Here is an 18,330-nt window from a genome sequence, read left to right on the forward strand (position 1 = left end):
CATCCACTGTATCAGCATGTGGAAGTTCCTCGTAGGCATCTCCTGATGTGCGGTGCTCCTCTGAAAGATGCTCCGTTTTCTTAATGTCTCCGCAGTCCGTTTCGACAAAATCTCTCGGCTGTTCTTCTCTTTGTAGATATTCTGAGCTCTGTTGTTGCGCTTCAGCACTCTGGTCTGGTACAGAGAGCTCATCTTGATGACCATAGGTGCCTTCTTGGTTTTCTGGAACATTGATCTCCGGCTGAGTTTTAATTGTATGTTCCTGCTGTGAGATTTCTTGGTGACCTATGGAACTCACAGTGAGCAGGTTGTGGTCGATGAGTTCAGGCTGTATTTGGTCTATGAGATCGTCCGATTTTTGTTGGTCTTCAATTACATGCTCGGCTGCTTTGAACTCATCGTGCTCACTTCCCTGAAAGTCTTCCTGCTCTTCCCCTTTTTGAACATCTTCGGATGTGTCTTGGTCTTGAGGAAATGGTGTTTGTATACTTGCAGCAGTGAGTCCATCTGCGGGAGCTTCTGGTATATGTTCTGTAGGATGCGCGGCTGTGATGAACACATCGCAGTCACCTGGGGTAACATCTTTGTGATGTTCTTCTCCTGTTGTATCTTCTGACGCATGTTGCTGTTCAGCCGTGTGGCTTAGCCCATCGAAATCATCTTGATCACGATCCAGGGATTCCTGGTTCGCTGCAAGGTTGATCTCCTCAACACTTTTAGCTGTATGTTCTTCCGGTGTAATTTCCTGGCGCCCCATCGTATCGACATTGGGTGGCGTTTCTATTATGAATTCTGTATTTTCTTCCTCGATGCTATATTCTGATGTTTGTCGCTCTTTAAGGGGATATCCCTTGTTCTCGTTCAGATCACTGGCCTCAAAATCTTTCTGTTCTTCTTTTTGTAAATATGTTGAGGCCTCTTGTTGTTCAGCCAATGGTTCTTCTTTACGAAGAGGAAGAACTACATCCTCAGGGGCATCCAGTATATGTGCAGGAAGAAGTTCATTTTGTTCTGGGTGTTGGATATCTTCTGATGGGTGGCGATCTTCGGAAGGACGCGCTGTTATCGTGAGCTCATCGAAGTCACGTGCGGCAAAGTCTTTTTGCTCCTCATGTGTTGTTATCAGTGGAGAGGTGTGCTGCTCTTCCGCCATTCGGTTTAGTACATTGAGCTCATCTTCGTCCCTATATAGCGTGGCTTGGTTTGCTGGAACGCCCTCTTTGATTTCTTGGCTGGCTATGAGATCGGCATGTAGTAGGTTGTCTTCTTTGAGTTCATCATGTACTTCCTCTGTGGAATCGTCCGATGTCTGTTGCTCTTGAGGAGGACGGACTATTGCCTCTAACTCATCCCTGTCACTAGCCGCAGAGTCTTTTTGTTCTTCCTCACATTGGGCATCTCCCGAGGTCTCCTGTTCTTCAGGAAACTGGTCTTTTATGCCCAGAAGAGTAACCCCATCTGAAGGGGCATCCACTGTATCAGCATGTGGAAGTTCCTCGTAGGCATCTCCTGATGTGCGGTGCTCCTCTGAAAGATGCTCCGTTTTCTTAATGTCTCCGCAGTCCGTTTCGACAAAATCTCTCGGCTGTTCTTCTCTTTGTAGATATTCTGAGCTCTGTTGTTGCGCTTCAGCACTCTGGTCTGGTACAGAGAGCTCATCTTGATGACCATAGGTGCCTTCTTGGTTTTCTGGAACATTGATCTCCGGCTGAGTTTTAATTGTATGTTCCTGCTGTGAGATTTCTTGGTGACCTATGGAACTCACAGTGAGCAGGTTGTGGTCGATGAGTTCAGGCTGTATTTGGTCTATGAGATCGTCCGATTTTTGTTGGTCTTCAATTACATGCTCGGCTGCTTTGAACTCATCGTGCTCACTTCCCTGAAAGTCTTCCTGCTCTTCCCCTTTTTGAACATCTTCGGATGTGTCTTGGTCTTGAGGAAATGGTGTTTGTATACTTGCAGCAGTGAGTCCATCTGCGGGAGCTTCTGGTATATGTTCTGTAGGATGCGCGGCTGTGATGAACACATCGCAGTCACCTGGGGTAACATCTTTGTGATGTTCTTCTCCTGTTGTATCTTCTGACGCATGTTGCTGTTCAGCCGTGTGGCTTAGCCCATCGAAATCATCTTGATCACGATCCAGGGATTCCTGGTTCGCTGCAAGGTTGATCTCCTCAACACTTTTAGCTGTATGTTCTTCCGGTGTAATTTCCTGGCGCCCCATCGTATCGACATTGGGTGGCGTTTCTATTATGAATTCTGTATTTTCTTCCTCGATGCTATATTCTGATGTTTGTCGCTCTTTAAGGGGATATCCCTTGTTCTCGTTCAGATCACTGGCCTCAAAATCTTTCTGTTCTTCTTTTTGTAAATATGTTGAGGCCTCTTGTTGTTCAGCCAATGGTTCTTCTTTACGAAGAGGAAGAACTACATCCTCAGGGGCATCCAGTATATGTGCAGGAAGAAGTTCATTTTGTTCTGGGTGTTGGATATCTTCTGATGGGTGGCGATCTTCGGAAGGACGCGCTGTTATCGTGAGCTCATCGAAGTCACGTGCGGCAAAGTCTTTTTGCTCCTCATGTGTTGTTATCAGTGGAGAGGTGTGCTGCTCTTCCGCCATTCGGTTTAGTACATTGAGCTCATCTTCGTCCCTATATAGCGTGGCTTGGTTTGCTGGAACGCCCTCTTTGATTTCTTGGCTGGCTATGAGATCGGCATGTAGTAGGTTGTCTTCTTTGAGTTCATCATGTACTTCCTCTGTGGAATCGTCCGATGTCTGTTGCTCTTGAGGAGGACGGACTATTGCCTCTAACTCATCCCTGTCACTAGCCGCAGAGTCTTTTTGTTCTTCCTCACATTGGGCATCTCCCGAGGTCTCCTGTTCTTCAGGAAACTGGTCTTTTATGCCCAGAAGAGTAACCCCATCTGAAGGGGCATCCACTGTATCAGCATGTGGAAGTTCCTCGTAGGCATCTCCTGATGTGCGGTGCTCCTCTGAAAGATGCTCCGTTTTCTTAATGTCTCCGCAGTCCGTTTCGACAAAATCTCTCGGCTGTTCTTCTCTTTGTAGATATTCTGAGCTCTGTTGTTGCGCTTCAGCACTCTGGTCTGGTACAGAGAGCTCATCTTGATGACCATAGGTGCCTTCTTGGTTTTCTGGAACATTGATCTCCGGCTGAGTTTTAATTGTATGTTCCTGCTGTGAGATTTCTTGGTGACCTATGGAACTCACAATGAGCAGGTTGTGGTCGATGAGTTCAGGCTGTATTTGGTCTATGAGATCGTCCGATTTTTGTTGGTCTTCAATTACATGCTCGGCTGCTTTGAACTCATCGTGCTCACTTCCCTGAAAGTCTTCCTGCTCTTCCCCTTTTTGAACATCTTCGGATGTGTCTTGGTCTTGAGGAAATGGTGTTTGTATACTTGCAGCAGTGAGTCCATCTGCGGGAGCTTCTGGTATATGTTCTGTAGGATGCGCGGCTGTGATGAACACATCGCAGTCACCTGGGGTAACATCTTTGTGATGTTCTTCTCCTGTTGTATCTTCTGACGCATGTTGCTGTTCAGCCGTGTGGCTTAGCCCATCGAAATCATCTTGATCACGATCCAGGGATTCCTGGTTCGCTGCAAGGTTGATCTCCTCAACACTTTTAGCTGTATGTTCTTCCGGTGTAATTTCCTGGCGCCCCATCGTATCGACATTGGGTGGCGTTTCTATTATGAATTCTGTATTTTCTTCCTCGATGCTATATTCTGATGTTTGTCGCTCTTTAAGGGGATATCCCTTGTTCTCGTTCAGATCACTGGCCTCAAAATCTTTCTGTTCTTCTTTTTGTAAATATGTTGAGGCCTCTTGTTGTTCAGCCAATGGTTCTTCTTTACGAAGAGGAAGAACTACATCCTCAGGGGCATCCAGTATATGTGCAGGAAGAAGTTCATTTTGTTCTGGGTGTTGGATATCTTCTGATGGGTGGCGATCTTCGGAAGGACGCGCTGTTATCGTGAGCTCATCGAAGTCACGTGCGGCAAAGTCTTTTTGCTCCTCATGTGTTGTTATCAGTGGAGAGGTGTGCTGCTCTTCCGCCATTCGGTTTAGTACATTGAGCTCATCTTCGTCCCTATATAGCGTGGCTTGGTTTGCTGGAACGCCCTCTTTGATTTCTTGGCTGGCTATGAGATCGGCATGTAGTAGGTTGTCTTCTTTGAGTTCATCATGTACTTCCTCTGTGGAATCGTCCGATGTCTGTTGCTCTTGAGGAGGACGGACTATTGCCTCTAACTCATCCCTGTTACTAGCCGCAGAGCGTTTCTGTTCTTCCTCATGTTGGGCATCTCCCGAGGTCTCCTGTTCTTCCTCACGTTGGGCATCTCCCGAGGTCTCCTGTTTTTCAGGAAACTGCTCTATTATGCGGAGTAGACTAACTTCATCGGAAGGGGCATCTACTATATCAGCATGTGGAAGTTCCTTGTCGTCTTCCTTGTAAGCATCTCCTGATATGCGGTGTTCTTCTGAAAGATGCTCCGTTTTATTAATGACATCGCAGTTTGTTGCGGCAAAATCTCTCGGCTCTTCTTGTTTTTGTAGATGTTCTGAGCTGTGTTGCTCTTCAGCACTCCGGTCTAGTACAGAGAGCTCATCTTGATCACCAGAGCTGGCTTCTTGGTTTTCTGGAACATTTATCTGCGGCTGAGTTTTAGTTCTATGTTCCTGCACTGAGATTTCTTGGTGTTCTATGGAACTCACAATCAGCAGGTTGTGGTCGATGAGTTCAGTATGTACTTCGTCTATCAGATCGTCCGAGTTTTGTTGGTCTTCAATTACATGGTCGGATGCCTTGAACTCATCATGGTCACATCCCTGAAAGTCTTCCTGCTTTTCCTCTTTTTGAACATCTTCGGACATGTCTTGGTCTTGAGCAAATGGTGTATGTATACTTGCAGCAGTGACTACATCTGCGGGAGCATCCGGTATATGTTGTGAAGGATGCGTGGCTTTGAAGAATGCATCGTAGTCACCTGGGGTAACATCTGTGTGCTCTTCTTCTCTCTTTGTATCTTCTGACGCATGTTGCTCTTCAGCCGTGTGGCTTAGCCCATTGAAATCATCTTGATTACGATCCAGGGATTCCTGGTTCGCTGCAAGGTTGATCTCCTCATCACTTTTAGCTATATGTTCTTCCGGTGTGATTTCCTGGTGCCGCATTGTATTGAGATTGGGTGGCGTTTCTATTATGAATTCATGATTTTCGTCCTTGATGGTATATTCTGATGTTTGTTGCTCCTTAGGGGGATATCCTTTGTTCTGGTTGTGATGACTGGCGTCAAAATCTTTCTGTTCTTCTCTTTGTACATATGTTGAGGCGTCTTGTTGTTCAGCCAATGGTTCTTGTTTATGAAGAGGAAGAACTCCATCCTGAGGGGCATCCAGTATAGGTGCAGGAAGAAGTTCATTTTGTTCTGCCTGTTGGATATTATGTGATGGGCGGCGATCTTCGGAAGGACGCGCTGTTATCGTGAGCTCATCGAAGTCACGTGTGACAAAGTCTTTTTGCTCCTCATGTGTTGTTATCAGTGGAGAGGTGTGCTGCTCTGCTGCCGTTTGGTTTAGTACATTGAGCTCATCTTCGTCCCTATATAGTGTGGCTTGGTTTGCTGGAACGTCCTCTTTGATTTCTTGGCTCGCTATCATATTGGCATGTAGTACGTTGTCTTCTTTGAGTTCATCATGTACTTCCTCTGTGGAGTCTTCTAATGTCTGTTGCTCATGAGGAGGACGGACTATTGCCTCTAACTTATCCCTGTCTGTAGCCGCAGAGTCTTTCTGTTCTTCCTCACGTTGGGCATCTCCCAAGGTCTCCTGTTCTTCAGGGAACTGGTCTTTTATGCCCACTAGACTAACCCCATCTGAAGGGGCATCTACTATATAAGCATGTGGAAGTTCCTTGTCGTTTTCCTTGTAGGCATCTCCTGATTTGCGTCGCTCTTCTGATAGATGCTCTGTTTTGTTAACGTCATGGCAGTCCGTTTTGGCAAAATCTCTCAGCTGTTCTTCTCTTTGTAGATGGTCTGAGCTGTGTTGCTCTTCAGCACTCTGGTCTAGTACAGAGAGCTCATCTTGATCAGAAGATATGTGTTCTTGGTTTTCTGGAATATTTATCTCCGGCTGAGTTTTAGTTGTATGTTCCTGAGGTGAGATTTCTTGGTGACTTCTGGAACTCACAATCAGCAGGTTGTGGTCTATGTGTTCAGGATGTACTTCGTCTATGAGATCGTCCGATTTTTGTTGGTCTTTAATTACATGCTCGGCTGCCTTGAACTCATCATGGTCACTTCCGTGAAAGTCTTCATGCTCTTCCTCTTTTTGAACATGTTCGGATGTGTCTTGGTCATGAGCAAATGGTGTTTGTATACTCGCAGCAGTGACTACATCTGCGGGAGCATCGGTTTAATGACATGTGCCACTGCCTTTAACTTGTCATGGTCACTTCCCTGAAAGGCTCTCTGTTCGGTCTATTGGTTGTCAGCAAATGGTTTTGCGATACCAGCAGCTATTACTTCTTCTGCAGTTGCATATGATATATGTTCTTGAGCATGCCTGGCTGAAGTGAACTCTCCGCAGTCATTTAGGGAAACATTTATCTGCTCTCGTTCTCTGGTTTTATCTTCTGATGCATGTTGCTGTTCAGCAGTGTGCTTCAGTACATCGAAACCATTCTGATCAGTATCCATGGTTTCCTGGTTCGCTGCATCGTTGTTCTCCTTAACACTTTTAGCTGTATGTTCTTTCTGTGGGATTTCCTGGTGCTCCATCGTGGTGATAATGAGTGGCCTTTCTATTATGAATTCATGATTTAAGACCTGGATTGTGTCTTCTGATGGTTGTTCCTCTTTAGCAGGATATGCCTTGATTTTATTGTGATCATTTCCCTCAAAATCTTTCTCTTCTTCTTTTTGTATATATTTTGAGGTCTCTTGTTGTTCAGCAAATGATTCTTCTTTACCATCAGAAAGAACTACATCTTCAGGTGCATCAATTATATTTGCACGAGGACGTTTATTATAATCTGCATGTTGGATATCTTCTGATGGGTGTTGTTCTTCAGAAGGACGTCCAATTATAATGAAGTCATCGCAGTCATGTGCGGCAAAGTCTTTTTGCTCTGCTTGTGTTGTTATCATTTCAGAGGTGTGCTGGCCTTCTGCCATTTGGTTTAGTATTTTGAGCTCATCTTCGTCACCATATAGTGTTATTTGGTTTGGTGGAACTGCCTCTGCGATTTCTTGGTGCCCTATCAGATTGACATGTAGTATGTTGTCGTCTTTGAGTTCATGTACTTCCTTTGTGATACCTTGAGAAGGATGGCCTATTTCTTTGAACTCATCCCTGTCACTTACGGCAAAGTCTTTCTGTCCTTCCTCTTGTTGGGCATCTCCTGCGGTCTCTTGGTCTTCAGAAAATTTGTCTTTTACAGCCACTGTAGTAACTACATCGGAAGGAGTATCTACTGTATAAGCAGGAGGAAGTTCTTTCTGTTCTCCCTGGTGGTCATCTTCTGATGTGTTTTGCTCTTCTGAAGGATGATCTGTTGTCATAATGTCAGTTGCGGCAAAGTATTTCTGCTCTTCTTTTCTTTCTATATATACTGAGCTGTGTTGCTCTTCAGTACTCTGCTCTAGTACAGGGTACACATCTTGATCACCAGATATGGCTTCTTGATTTTCTTGAACATTTATCTCGTGAAGAATATTAGTTGTATGTTCTTGCTGGGAGATTACTTGATGATCTATGGAACTAACAATCGGTAGGTTGTTGTCGATGAGTTCATGATCTACTTCATCTATGTTATTGTCCGATTTTTGTTGCTGTTGAGCAAGATGCTCCACTCCCTTGAACTCATCATGGTCACTTGCCTGAGAGGCTTCCTGTTCTTCCTCTGTTTGAACATCTTTGTAGGTGTCTTGGTCTTCAGGAAATGTTTTTGTGATACCTGCAGGAATTACTGCATCTGCAGGACCATCCAGTATACCTTCTGACAAGTGTCCGGTTGTAACATCCTTCTGCTCTCCTTGTCTTGTTATGCCTTCTGATGTATGCTGCTCTTCAGCACTGTGCTTTAGCACATTGAACTCGTCTTGATCATGATCCATGGTTTCCTGGTTCGTTGCAACAGTGATTTCCTCAACACTTTTAGCTGTATGCTCTTCCTGTGTGATTTCCTGGTGCCCCATCGTATTGACAATCAGTGGTCTTTCTATTATGAGTTCATGATGTACGTCCTCAATGGTATCGTTTGATGTTTGTTGCTCTTTATCAGGATATCTGTTGATGTCATTGTGATCACTTCCCTCAAAATCTTCTTGTGTTATCTTCTGGACATGTTCAGAAGTCTCTTGTTGTTCAGCGAATTGTTCTTCAATACAATGAGCAGCAACTACATCCTTAGGAGCATTCACTATCTGTGCTTGAGGAAGTTCATTCTGTTCTGCCTGTTGGATATTTTCTGATGGTTGTTGCTGTACCGAAGAATGCGTCGTTATCATGAACTCATCGCAATCACATACGGCAAATTCTTTTTCTTCTGGTGGTGTTGTTATAAGTTCGAAGGTGTGCTGGTCTAGTGAGATTTGGTTTAGTACTTTGAGCTCATCTTGGTCACTATATAGCCCGTTTTGGTTTGGTTGAACCTCCTCTGCGATTTCTTGGCTCCCTATCAGGTTGACAAGGAGTAAGTTGTCTTCTTTGAGTTCATTATGTACTTTCTCTCTGATCTCTGGGGATGTCTGTTGCTGTTGAGAAGGATGGCCTATTGCCTTTAACGCATCCCTATCAGTTGTGGTAAAGTCTTTCTGTTCTTGCTCATGTTGGGCATCTCGTGAGGTCTGTTGTTCCTCAGGAAATTGGTCTTTTACACCCACTAGTGGACATCTTGGTAGTGGAAGTTCTTTCTGTTCTTCGTAGTGGACATCTTCTGATGTGTGTTGACCTTCTGATGGATGCTCTGTTTTGTTATTGACATCGCAGTCCGTGGCAGCAAAGTCTTTCAGCTCTTCTTCTCTTTCTAGATGTTCTGAGCTGTGTTGCTCTTGAGCATTCTGCATCAATACAAGGAAGTCATCTTGATCACCAGATTTGGCTTCTTGAAGAGTTTTTGTTGTATGTTCCTGCTGTGAGATTTCTTGGTGACCTATGGAACTCACAATCAGTAGGTTATTCTCACTGACTTCATCATGTACTTTCTCTATGATATCGTCCGATTTTTGTTGCTGTTGAGCAAGATGCTCCACTCCCTTGAACTCATCATGGTCCCTTCCCTGAAAGGATTCCTGTTCTTCTTCCCTTTGAACATCTTTGAAGGTGTCTTGGTCCTCAGGAAATGGTTGTGTGATACCTGCAGCAATTACTACATCTGCAGGAGCATTCAGTATATCTGCTGAAAGATGTGGAGCTGTTGTAAGCTCATCCTTGTTACTTGCAGTAACATCTTTCCGCTCTTCTTTGGTTTTTATGGCTTCTGACGTGTGCGTCTCTTCAGCACTGTGCTTTAGGACATTGAAGTCATCTTGATCACAATCCATGGATTCCTGGTTCGCTTCAACAATGATCTCCTTAGCACTTTTATCTGTATGTTCTTCCTGTGTTATTTCCTGATGCCCCATCGTATTGACAATCAGTGGCCATTCTATTAAGAGTTCTTGATTTACGTCCTCAATGGTATCATGTGACGTTTGTTGCTCTTTAGCGGAATATCCTTTGTTCTCATTGTCATCACTTGCCTCAAAATCTTTCTGTTCTTCTTTTTGTACATATTTTGAGGTGTCTTCTTGTTCAGTAAATGGTTCGTTTTTACCAAGAAGGAGAATTTTATCCTGAGGAGCATCCACTATATTTGCATGAGGAAGTTCATTCTGTTCTGCCTGTTGGATATCTTCTGATGGGTAGTTTTCTACAGAAGCCAGTGTTGTTATCGTGAACTCGTCGCAGTCACGTGCGGCAATGTCTTTTTGCTCTGTTTGTATTGTTATAACTTTGGTGGTGTGCTGGTCTTCCGCAATTTGGTTTCGTACTTTCAGCTTACATATGTCACTATATTGTGTGTCTTGGTTTGCTGGAACCTCCTCTGTGACATCTTGGGATGTCTGGTTCTCTTGAGAAGGATGACCTATTTCCTTGAACTCATCCCTGTCACTTGCGGCAAAGTTTTTCTGTTCTTCCTCTTGTTGGGCATCTCCTGAGGTTTCTTGGTCTTTAGACAATTGGTCTTTAGACAATTGGTCTTTGACAGCTACTGGAGTAACTACATCTGAAGGGGCATCTACTATATAAGCAGGAGAAAGTTCTTTCTGTTCTTCCTGGTGGACATCTTCTGATGTGTGTTGCTCTTCTGAAGGACGCTCTGTTGTCGTAATATCGTTGCAGTCAGTTGCGGCAATGTCTTTCAGCTCTTGTTGTCTTTGTAGATGTTCTGACCTGTGTTGCTCTTCAGCACTCTGCTCCAGTACAGGGAAATCATCTTGATCAACAGATATGGCTTCTTGGTTTTCTGGAACATTTATCTCATGAAGAGTTGTCGTTGTATGTTTCTGCTGTGAGATTTCTTGGCGACCTATGGAATTGACAGTCAGTAGGTTGTGCTCGATGAGTTCATGATGTACTTTGTCTATGATATCGTCGGATTTTTGTTGTTCTTGAGCAAAATGTTCTACTCCCTTGAACTCATCATGGTCACTTTCCTGAAAGGCTTCCTGTTCATTTTCTTTGTGAACATGTTTGGAGGTGTCTTTGAGTTCATCGTGTATTGTCTCTGTGATATCTTGGGATGTCTGTTGTGTTTGAGAAGGATGGCCTATTGCTGTGAACTCATCAATGTCACTTGCGGCAATGTCTATTGTGAGTTCATGATGTACTTTGTCGATGGTATTTTCTGATGTTTGTTGCTCTCTAGTGGGATATCCTTTGACCTGATTGTGATCAATTCCCTCTATTTTTTTCCGTTCTTCTTTTTGGAAATGTTCTGATGCCCCTTGTTGTGTTATACCAAGAGGTGGAACTAAATCCGCAGAAGCATCCATTATATGTGCAAGAGGAAGTTCATTCTGTTCTTCCTGTTGGAAATCGCCCGATGTGTGTTGCTCTTCAGAAGAATGGCCGATTACCGTGAACTCATCGCAGTCACTTGTGGCCAATTCTTTGCGTGCTTCTTCTGTTCTTATATCTTCTGACGTGTTGTTCTCTTTAGCACTTTGCTTTACTACAATGAACTCATCTTGATAACAATAAATGGTTTCTTGGTTTGCTTGAACATTTTTCTCCTGAAGAGTTTGAGCTGTATGTTCCTTTTGTGCAATTTCCTGGTGCCCTATTGGGTTGACAATCAGTGGGCTGTCTTCTATGGGTTCATGATATACTCTCTCACCAGCGCCATGATTGCTAGATATGGTTTCTTGATTGTCTGGAACATTTATTTCCTGAAGACTTTCAGCTGGTATATCTTGTTGCTGATACATTGCTTGTTGTGTCTTTTGTGCATTTTTCTTGATTGCGTCTATTGGACTGTCCAAAACTTCTTTACATTGGATCGTGTGAACCTGAAGATGTGTGACCTTGCTCTCCTGAGAAGGAGAGCAATCTTGAGTTAACTTCTCATGTTCCTGAATAATTTCAATTTTCATGTGCACATAAGTTGTTTCTTGTGGATCTGAAACCATGATAGAGGCAACTGTGTTGGCAAACATCTCAGGTTCAATTTCATTTATATCCAGTATTTGTGCATCTATATGCTGATTGACAGTTGGAATTTTTTGCAGAGGCTCCTGACCTTCTTCTCCGTCTTGCTGACTTCCCTTTTGTTCTTGTTCATTCTCTGCGTCTTTTGGTGCCAGTATCTCTTTAATAATTTGGATTTCCCTGTCATCTTCATCATTGCTAATAGCTACTTGAGGGATATTTTCAAGTTGATGTTGCTCTTTTTCTGCTTCACCCTGTGTGTCTGTAAGAGCATCCAATATATCTTTGGCAATATGTACTTGAGAGTCCACTCTATATATGTCCTTAAAGCCTTTGCTTTCTTCTTCTGTTTGGAAATTTTCAGATGCGAGTTCTTTTTGCAGATCTGTTTCTTGTTGCTCTTCCTTACATATCATTTCACTGTCGATGTATGGTCCAAGCCTGGCTGACTCTTCTGTGTACTTATTTGTTATAACCTGTACATTTTCTATCTCCTGAACTTTTGTTTCATTGCTCTGATGAATGTTTTCAAGTACTAGAATTTCCTCTGTATGCGTTTGAGGATTAGAGTCGAATGCTTGGATATGGGCATGAATTTCTTTCTCAAGAGTAGGTTGCTGGGTTGAGATATTTAAAGTTTCTTCTATGTGAGTTTTGGTGTGCTGTATGTCTGTTTCTTTTGCATGGTATTTCAATCTATCAACTGATACTTTGATCTTTTCTTGTTTTTCAATCTCTATACCCGCTTCTGGACATGTCTTTCCTGATAATTCAGCCTTGCTATGCTCCTTGTTTGTTTTATCTACAGGATTTTCTATGTCCATTACACATTTGGTTGCATGGTCAATTTCATCTGTAAATGTGAGTGAGACATCTTTGGATTCAGATGCTGCTTCAGAACATGTCATTAACAGTTCTTTTCCTTTCTTTTTCTTCTGCGCCTTGGGTACAATCTCATCCTCCATGTGGCTCTCTATTAGCTCAGCCACAGGCCTAGCTTCATCCCTCGGTGTCTGTATCTGGGCATCCTCACTTCTAAACTTTGATACTAATGTGCTACCTGTATCGAGTCTTTGGGCTTCCTGATAAGCTCGAACATCCAATACCTTTATGCCTGTTTCTCTTCCATACCTTGCATCTATTACCTCAAGCTCTTCTTTTGTCTTTGGTGCTCGATAGACTGGTTCAAGTGTTTTAAGTATTTGAGGATGTTCTACAGTTTTGATGTTTGCATATTCTTTTGCTTTTGTGAATGATATAGGTACTTCCTCAGTTGGGATTGGCAATATTTCTTTGACCTGCTGAAAAAATGAACCTTTAGCATGTTTCAAAATTCTCAGCCAAATGCAGAGGGCTGATTTTGAGTTTTGTGTTTAAATTTTCTCTCCTATATGCATCGGAGGATGGATTCGTCATCAGGCCACCTTATATGGACATACATCTATCCTATGCGTTGCGTAGTGTGATAGGTCAGCTGCGAACTTCTGCGAACTTACAGATTGAGGTAGGCAGATATATACACGACTACCTCTAGAAGAGAGAATTTGCCAATTTTGACATGAAGGAGTGGAATCTAAGGAACACTATGTTTGTCATTGTAGTGACTTTTATGAAATCAGAGGGAGATACCATTGCCTCTTTAAACAAGGCTTTGGCCCACTACGCAAGGTAATGGAATATGAGGACCAACAATACCTAGGACTTTTCTTGCTAGAGCTCGAGACATCGAGAAAAGTTGAAGAATACAGCCACACAAGCTCATCCACAAAGAACAATCACAACTTTCTTTAGCTCCATCACTCCTAATGCTACAAGTCCATCACGGGATACACAAATGAGCTCCAGACCAGGACATAAGAAAGGGGTTACAATTGATTGGGCAATAGCAATTTGCCATGCACGTAGGCCCCGGCCCCATGGATCATGACCTCGACACCCTTGTAATCGACAAATAAAAGCCATTATCTCCCGCCATCGTAGGTGCTTCCCTCGTTTCGGAGACATTTCCATTCTAGATCGACCTATGCTAGAGATCTTTCAAAGACAAAAGCTACAATATACCTAACTTGAGAATCTCACATGTGCCAAAATCCAGATTCCCTCATTTCTTTTCTTTTCATCTTATTTACTATGTAATATTTATTTTATTTTTGATTTGTTCTCAAAGACGAGACAACAATTAAGATGTAATCTCTTATTTGGTCTTATAGGCCATTTCTTTCTCCCGATTTGTCTGCTCTTTATACTTTGAAGCTGGCAATTCATCCGTTTTAATTTCCCTCTCCCACACATAAAATGCATCTGTAAAATGCATCTTATTCATGACATAAAACAAAATTTATGAGCTTCTCATTGATATTCCAAAGTATTGTGAAAAGTATCTATCAAATGACCATCACTTTTTTTATAGTGACTGGGAAAAAATTTTATTATGCAAATGTTTGCAATATTGTTTCTGTTTGAGCTTGTTTACGTAAGAGCCATCTTGATACCATAAGTTTTAGAATTATCATAATTTAACTCTTCTGAAAACTGTGCTATATCAATACTAGGAATTTTTTTGATGATTACTTGATGTAACTCTCATAAATCAGAAGATATCTTTCTGAAGTAGTTTTTATAATCCTTTCTGTATAATAAGCTTTAGAAGCATGGATGATTGTTTTGTGATACATGAGTATGTAAAGTTTCGTGACTACTAAGAACCATAATATTTTTACATATATGAGATGATGTAATGTTTACCTGATATTGCTGGATGATTGTGCTGTCTCCTGCCTCATCTTTATCCAATGTCACTGCAGAAGTGGTGACCTTTGTGTTTTCTGCAGGATCGTTCGGAGGAAGATCTAGCTTTTCATTTTGCTTAACTACAACTGCATCTGAACTGCTCAGCATTCTGATTTCTGCCATTGCGTGTTCTGAATGGTCAGATCCCAGCAAGTCATAACTGGAATCTGACTTCTGAGTGTCGTCTTCTGAAAAATTTGCATCAGATACTTCAATATGCTCAAAGCTCTCACTGGAGTCACCTTTCCTGTCTTGTACTACAGCATACTGAGGTGCATTAGTATGAGCAAAAACTTCACCATCATGAACTGTGGTAGTTCCGATATTCTCACTAGGATTGTTATATCTGTTGACCTGGAATTGAGCAGTTGATGAATTCTCTGTCATTTGTTTAGCAGCAGGAAGCTGAGCATACTTGCGTTTCTGAGATATTGGTGTTTCTTTTACATCAACACCTAGTTTCTTTGAAGTGGTCACATCTCGTGATTCCACAGTAAAACCAAACTGGCTCATACGAGCTTTATCTCGTACAGAAGAGGATGATGATGCCTCAATTGAATGGCCTGAATCAGTGGAGAGCTGGCCGATGGGTGTCCGAAACTCGCTTTCATGAAAGGAACTATCAAGCAGTGGGAATTCGGGGAGTTCATCAGTTGCATCATGAAAACTTTCTGATCCTACAGATGAAGACAGAATATTTAATGGAATGGTTTCTTTCGTAGCTATAACAGTCCTCCGCCTCAGTCCAGTAGCAGCTGATGAAGAGGTTGATGCTTGTCTCTCCTCAGCCAAGAGAGGCTCCAGTTCCTTCAGGCCTAGTGGTGAGATGACTAGAGTGGCCTCTTCTATCTACAAAAATTCCCAGACATTTCATTTCATGTGGATTTTTAGATATCTGCATCAAAACTATTACTAAACTTTTAAAAAGCTTAATTTCTCATTAATGTCTGCATGTGCTTAATTGCATCTGCTGAACTGTATGTTGTTTTGTCCATATGCCTATGAAGTCTTTCCATGGAGATTAACATGACTTTTTGTTTCGTTTGATTCTCTAGTTCTGTTTTCTTTCACATGGAAGTAGTTATGGTATTGCTGCACACCAGATGGGACACAGATGCATGGATCATTTTAAGTGCTATTGCTGTGATACATTCTATTGGGGCTGTCAATTATGAAGAACGTAGAGGCTAACATACTATATTATCAATGAACATGACAAGTCTCCAGCATAGTAACATGCAATAGGATCTCACATTAAGTAGACATATGCTGGTATACACAGAAGAAATAAAAGAGTATACAATCAATGCTTGAGGATGTAAAATTTTATCTTGTTCAAACATTAAAAATCCTATTCTATACAGAAACACATTCATTATTCTATAGGATTCCTTTGCTTTTTCCATTTATGTTGCCTTTCACCAGATGATAGTTGTTTCAATCTTGGTCTCACAGGTAATTTTAGCCTTTTTCTCAGATGAGCATCACATCTATTTCCTTAGAGCCCAGTTGGGCGTTTTCTTTTACAATTGGTATCTGGTGCTCATCCTCTCTGCTTTTTGTTTGGTGAAGATGCTGAGGCACTTAACTTTTTACTTTGTGAAGGCGCCACCAGTTTCCTCATTACTACTTTAGCCTTTCTTATCCAGCATGTATCAAGCATCATATCTAAAGTCATTTGGCACATCAATATGATATCCAAACAATACACGTTCGTATGTACATCAAAGCACATTAGCCAATATAAGTTCAGATGGTATTTCTTTTTTACTTAGCATTATGTACGTATTCTTTTGTTGGATATCTGGGACATAATTGGAGCTTGCTGAAAAGTGGATGATATAAAAAGGTTGATAGGTTTGTTATTTCTCAGAGATTGCTATTCTATATACTGAGTATTATTACAACTTACAAGCTGCATAACATTAAAACGAGGCAATGGATGATTTTTTAAAACTATGTTCTGCCAGCAGAGGGGCCTAGATATGCATGTGGAATACACTTCCCTTGAGGTGATAGAGGAAGTGCAAGTTTCAAGTTTGTTGTGATGACCTGTTTGTCCAGTTCTCTATGTTTGAGTAACCATAGTAACTAGCTGAAATTATCAAATTTGAGTTTATTACTCCAGAAGATTGGTGGATGCATGGATGGGTACTCAATGATGTGAAGAGTTTTAGGATATTATGTTAAGTCTCATTAAATTGTCTGGAATCAATTTTGTATATTGTGTGCTAATAACCATAGTTCCTTCGGATGGCTCTGTTGTCATCTCATGGGAAGGAAAAAAAACTAACTGTTCCCCAAAGTAAAAATGAATCCGACTATACTCAGTCACATGGGCTAACAAAATGGTGAAGAAAATAATATCCTAAAAACAATTGCATTGCGTTTCATAATCTTATGTCAAGTATGGGATGATGTATGTGATCTACTGTAGTGTCTAATCAATCAATTACTGAAGGATCAAAGCAATTCAGTAGTAATAATACCTCGGCAGCCACAATGGGCTGAGATTGGGATTGTGTGGGGGGATGTTGTATAATTGTAGGCGCAATGCTGGAAGCCTGAGCACGTGATGCTGATGCAGATGTCGGGGATCCCACTGGAGATCTCCTGGGAGAGGACGATGATGAGGATGCGGAGTCTCCGAGAGCTTTCCTGCCCCTCTCCGAAATGAGCTTCCTTCCTCTCTTCTCCTTGCTTGAACACTTGCCCATTTTGATTTGGATTTGATTGGATTGGATTTAATTTGACTTGATGTATCTGTAAAAACTAAAAAGAACGTGCTGATTTAACAAAAAATTGTATATACTTGTTTACCTTTGTGCTGTTTGCTGGATGAGCTCCGTTTATGCTAAAACAGTCTTGATGCACTGAGAATTCACACACCATCAAAACAAAACAAAACAAAAGAGAGAAGGATGTAAGCTCCAAGCAAGAGTGCATAAATAAATAAAAACCTGCAACCCTGCGAGGAATTTGGAAAATAAAAGAAATATTTGATTAACTATGAGATGCTTTGGATGAACAAGCTAGTGTATTACTAGCTTAATGTTTTCGATTTGGGCCTAAGGTGATGGGTGCATCAAACTATAAAATACTATCTCTCTTTGTAGTTATACTATTTCTAATTTTTGCAAAAATGATGCACTAATTTCAAATCTTAAGGTGGTTTAAAGATTGGTAGCTATTCTTGGGGGGGATTGGTAGAAGGATGTGATTATCTTTTGGTATGATTAACGATAACAAAAATGGATTGGAGTGGGTTGGTATAAGCTTGTGATAATCTTTCCTAATGATGAACAACAATTAACAATGAAAATTGATTGGATCAGATTGGATTGGATTGGATCGGATGAATGAAGAAAACAAAGGATCGGAGGAATTTTGTGCTCTATTGATGTTTATGTGTTCATGTTGTGGTTTTTTGGAGAGATGAGTGGGGGATGTTGTAATTGTATGCTGATATGCAGGAATTTAGCAAAGCTTGCTACTATATAATAAGAAGGATTGAAACAATAACAAAAGGCTCTTGAGCTTAAAGGTGTGTGCTTAGAGGAAGTACTGATGGCAAAAAATGAAGTGTAGCTATATATGTAATGCATATGGTTTGTTTGCTAGTACTCTTTTGAGCTGGTTTGTGAAGCTTTTTTTGTAGTATACCATTCTACTATCTTGCTTTTCTGCTCAAATGGAATCTCTTCAAAAATCACTTTTTCCTTTACCTCTCTTAAACAGCAATGCCACTACCCTTCCTAGTAATGAGTTTATCCATCACAACAATACAACTCTTTCTCTCTCTTTCTCAATTTTCC

At 41.7% G+C, this 18,330-nt stretch overlaps 1 protein-coding gene across 1 annotated transcript; it reads right to left on the bottom strand.

The window, feature by feature from the left end:
- Nucleotides 1-6,510: 6,510 nt before the first annotated feature.
- LOC147855710 (uncharacterized) lies at nt 6,511-17,507 on the bottom strand. Its single transcript, XM_087330101.1, has 4 exons — nt 17,005-17,507; nt 14,471-15,364; nt 9,873-13,023; nt 6,511-7,025 (listed from the first exon to the last, which is right to left on the bottom strand). The coding sequence occupies exons 1-4, from the start codon at nt 17,230-17,232 to the stop codon at nt 6,511-6,513; spliced, it is 4,788 nt and encodes a 1,595-aa protein (XP_087186227.1). The 5' UTR covers nt 17,233-17,507.
- Between the last annotated feature and the right edge of the window lie 823 nt (nt 17,508-18,330).

Source organism: Azolla caroliniana, unplaced genomic scaffold (genome assembly GCF_043228905.1).
Source record: "Azolla caroliniana isolate FFs.n. ecotype wild unplaced genomic scaffold, voAzoCaro1.0.p SCAF_14, whole genome shotgun sequence".
In the NCBI taxonomy this organism is placed as follows: Eukaryota; Viridiplantae; Streptophyta; class Polypodiopsida; order Salviniales; family Salviniaceae; genus Azolla; species Azolla caroliniana.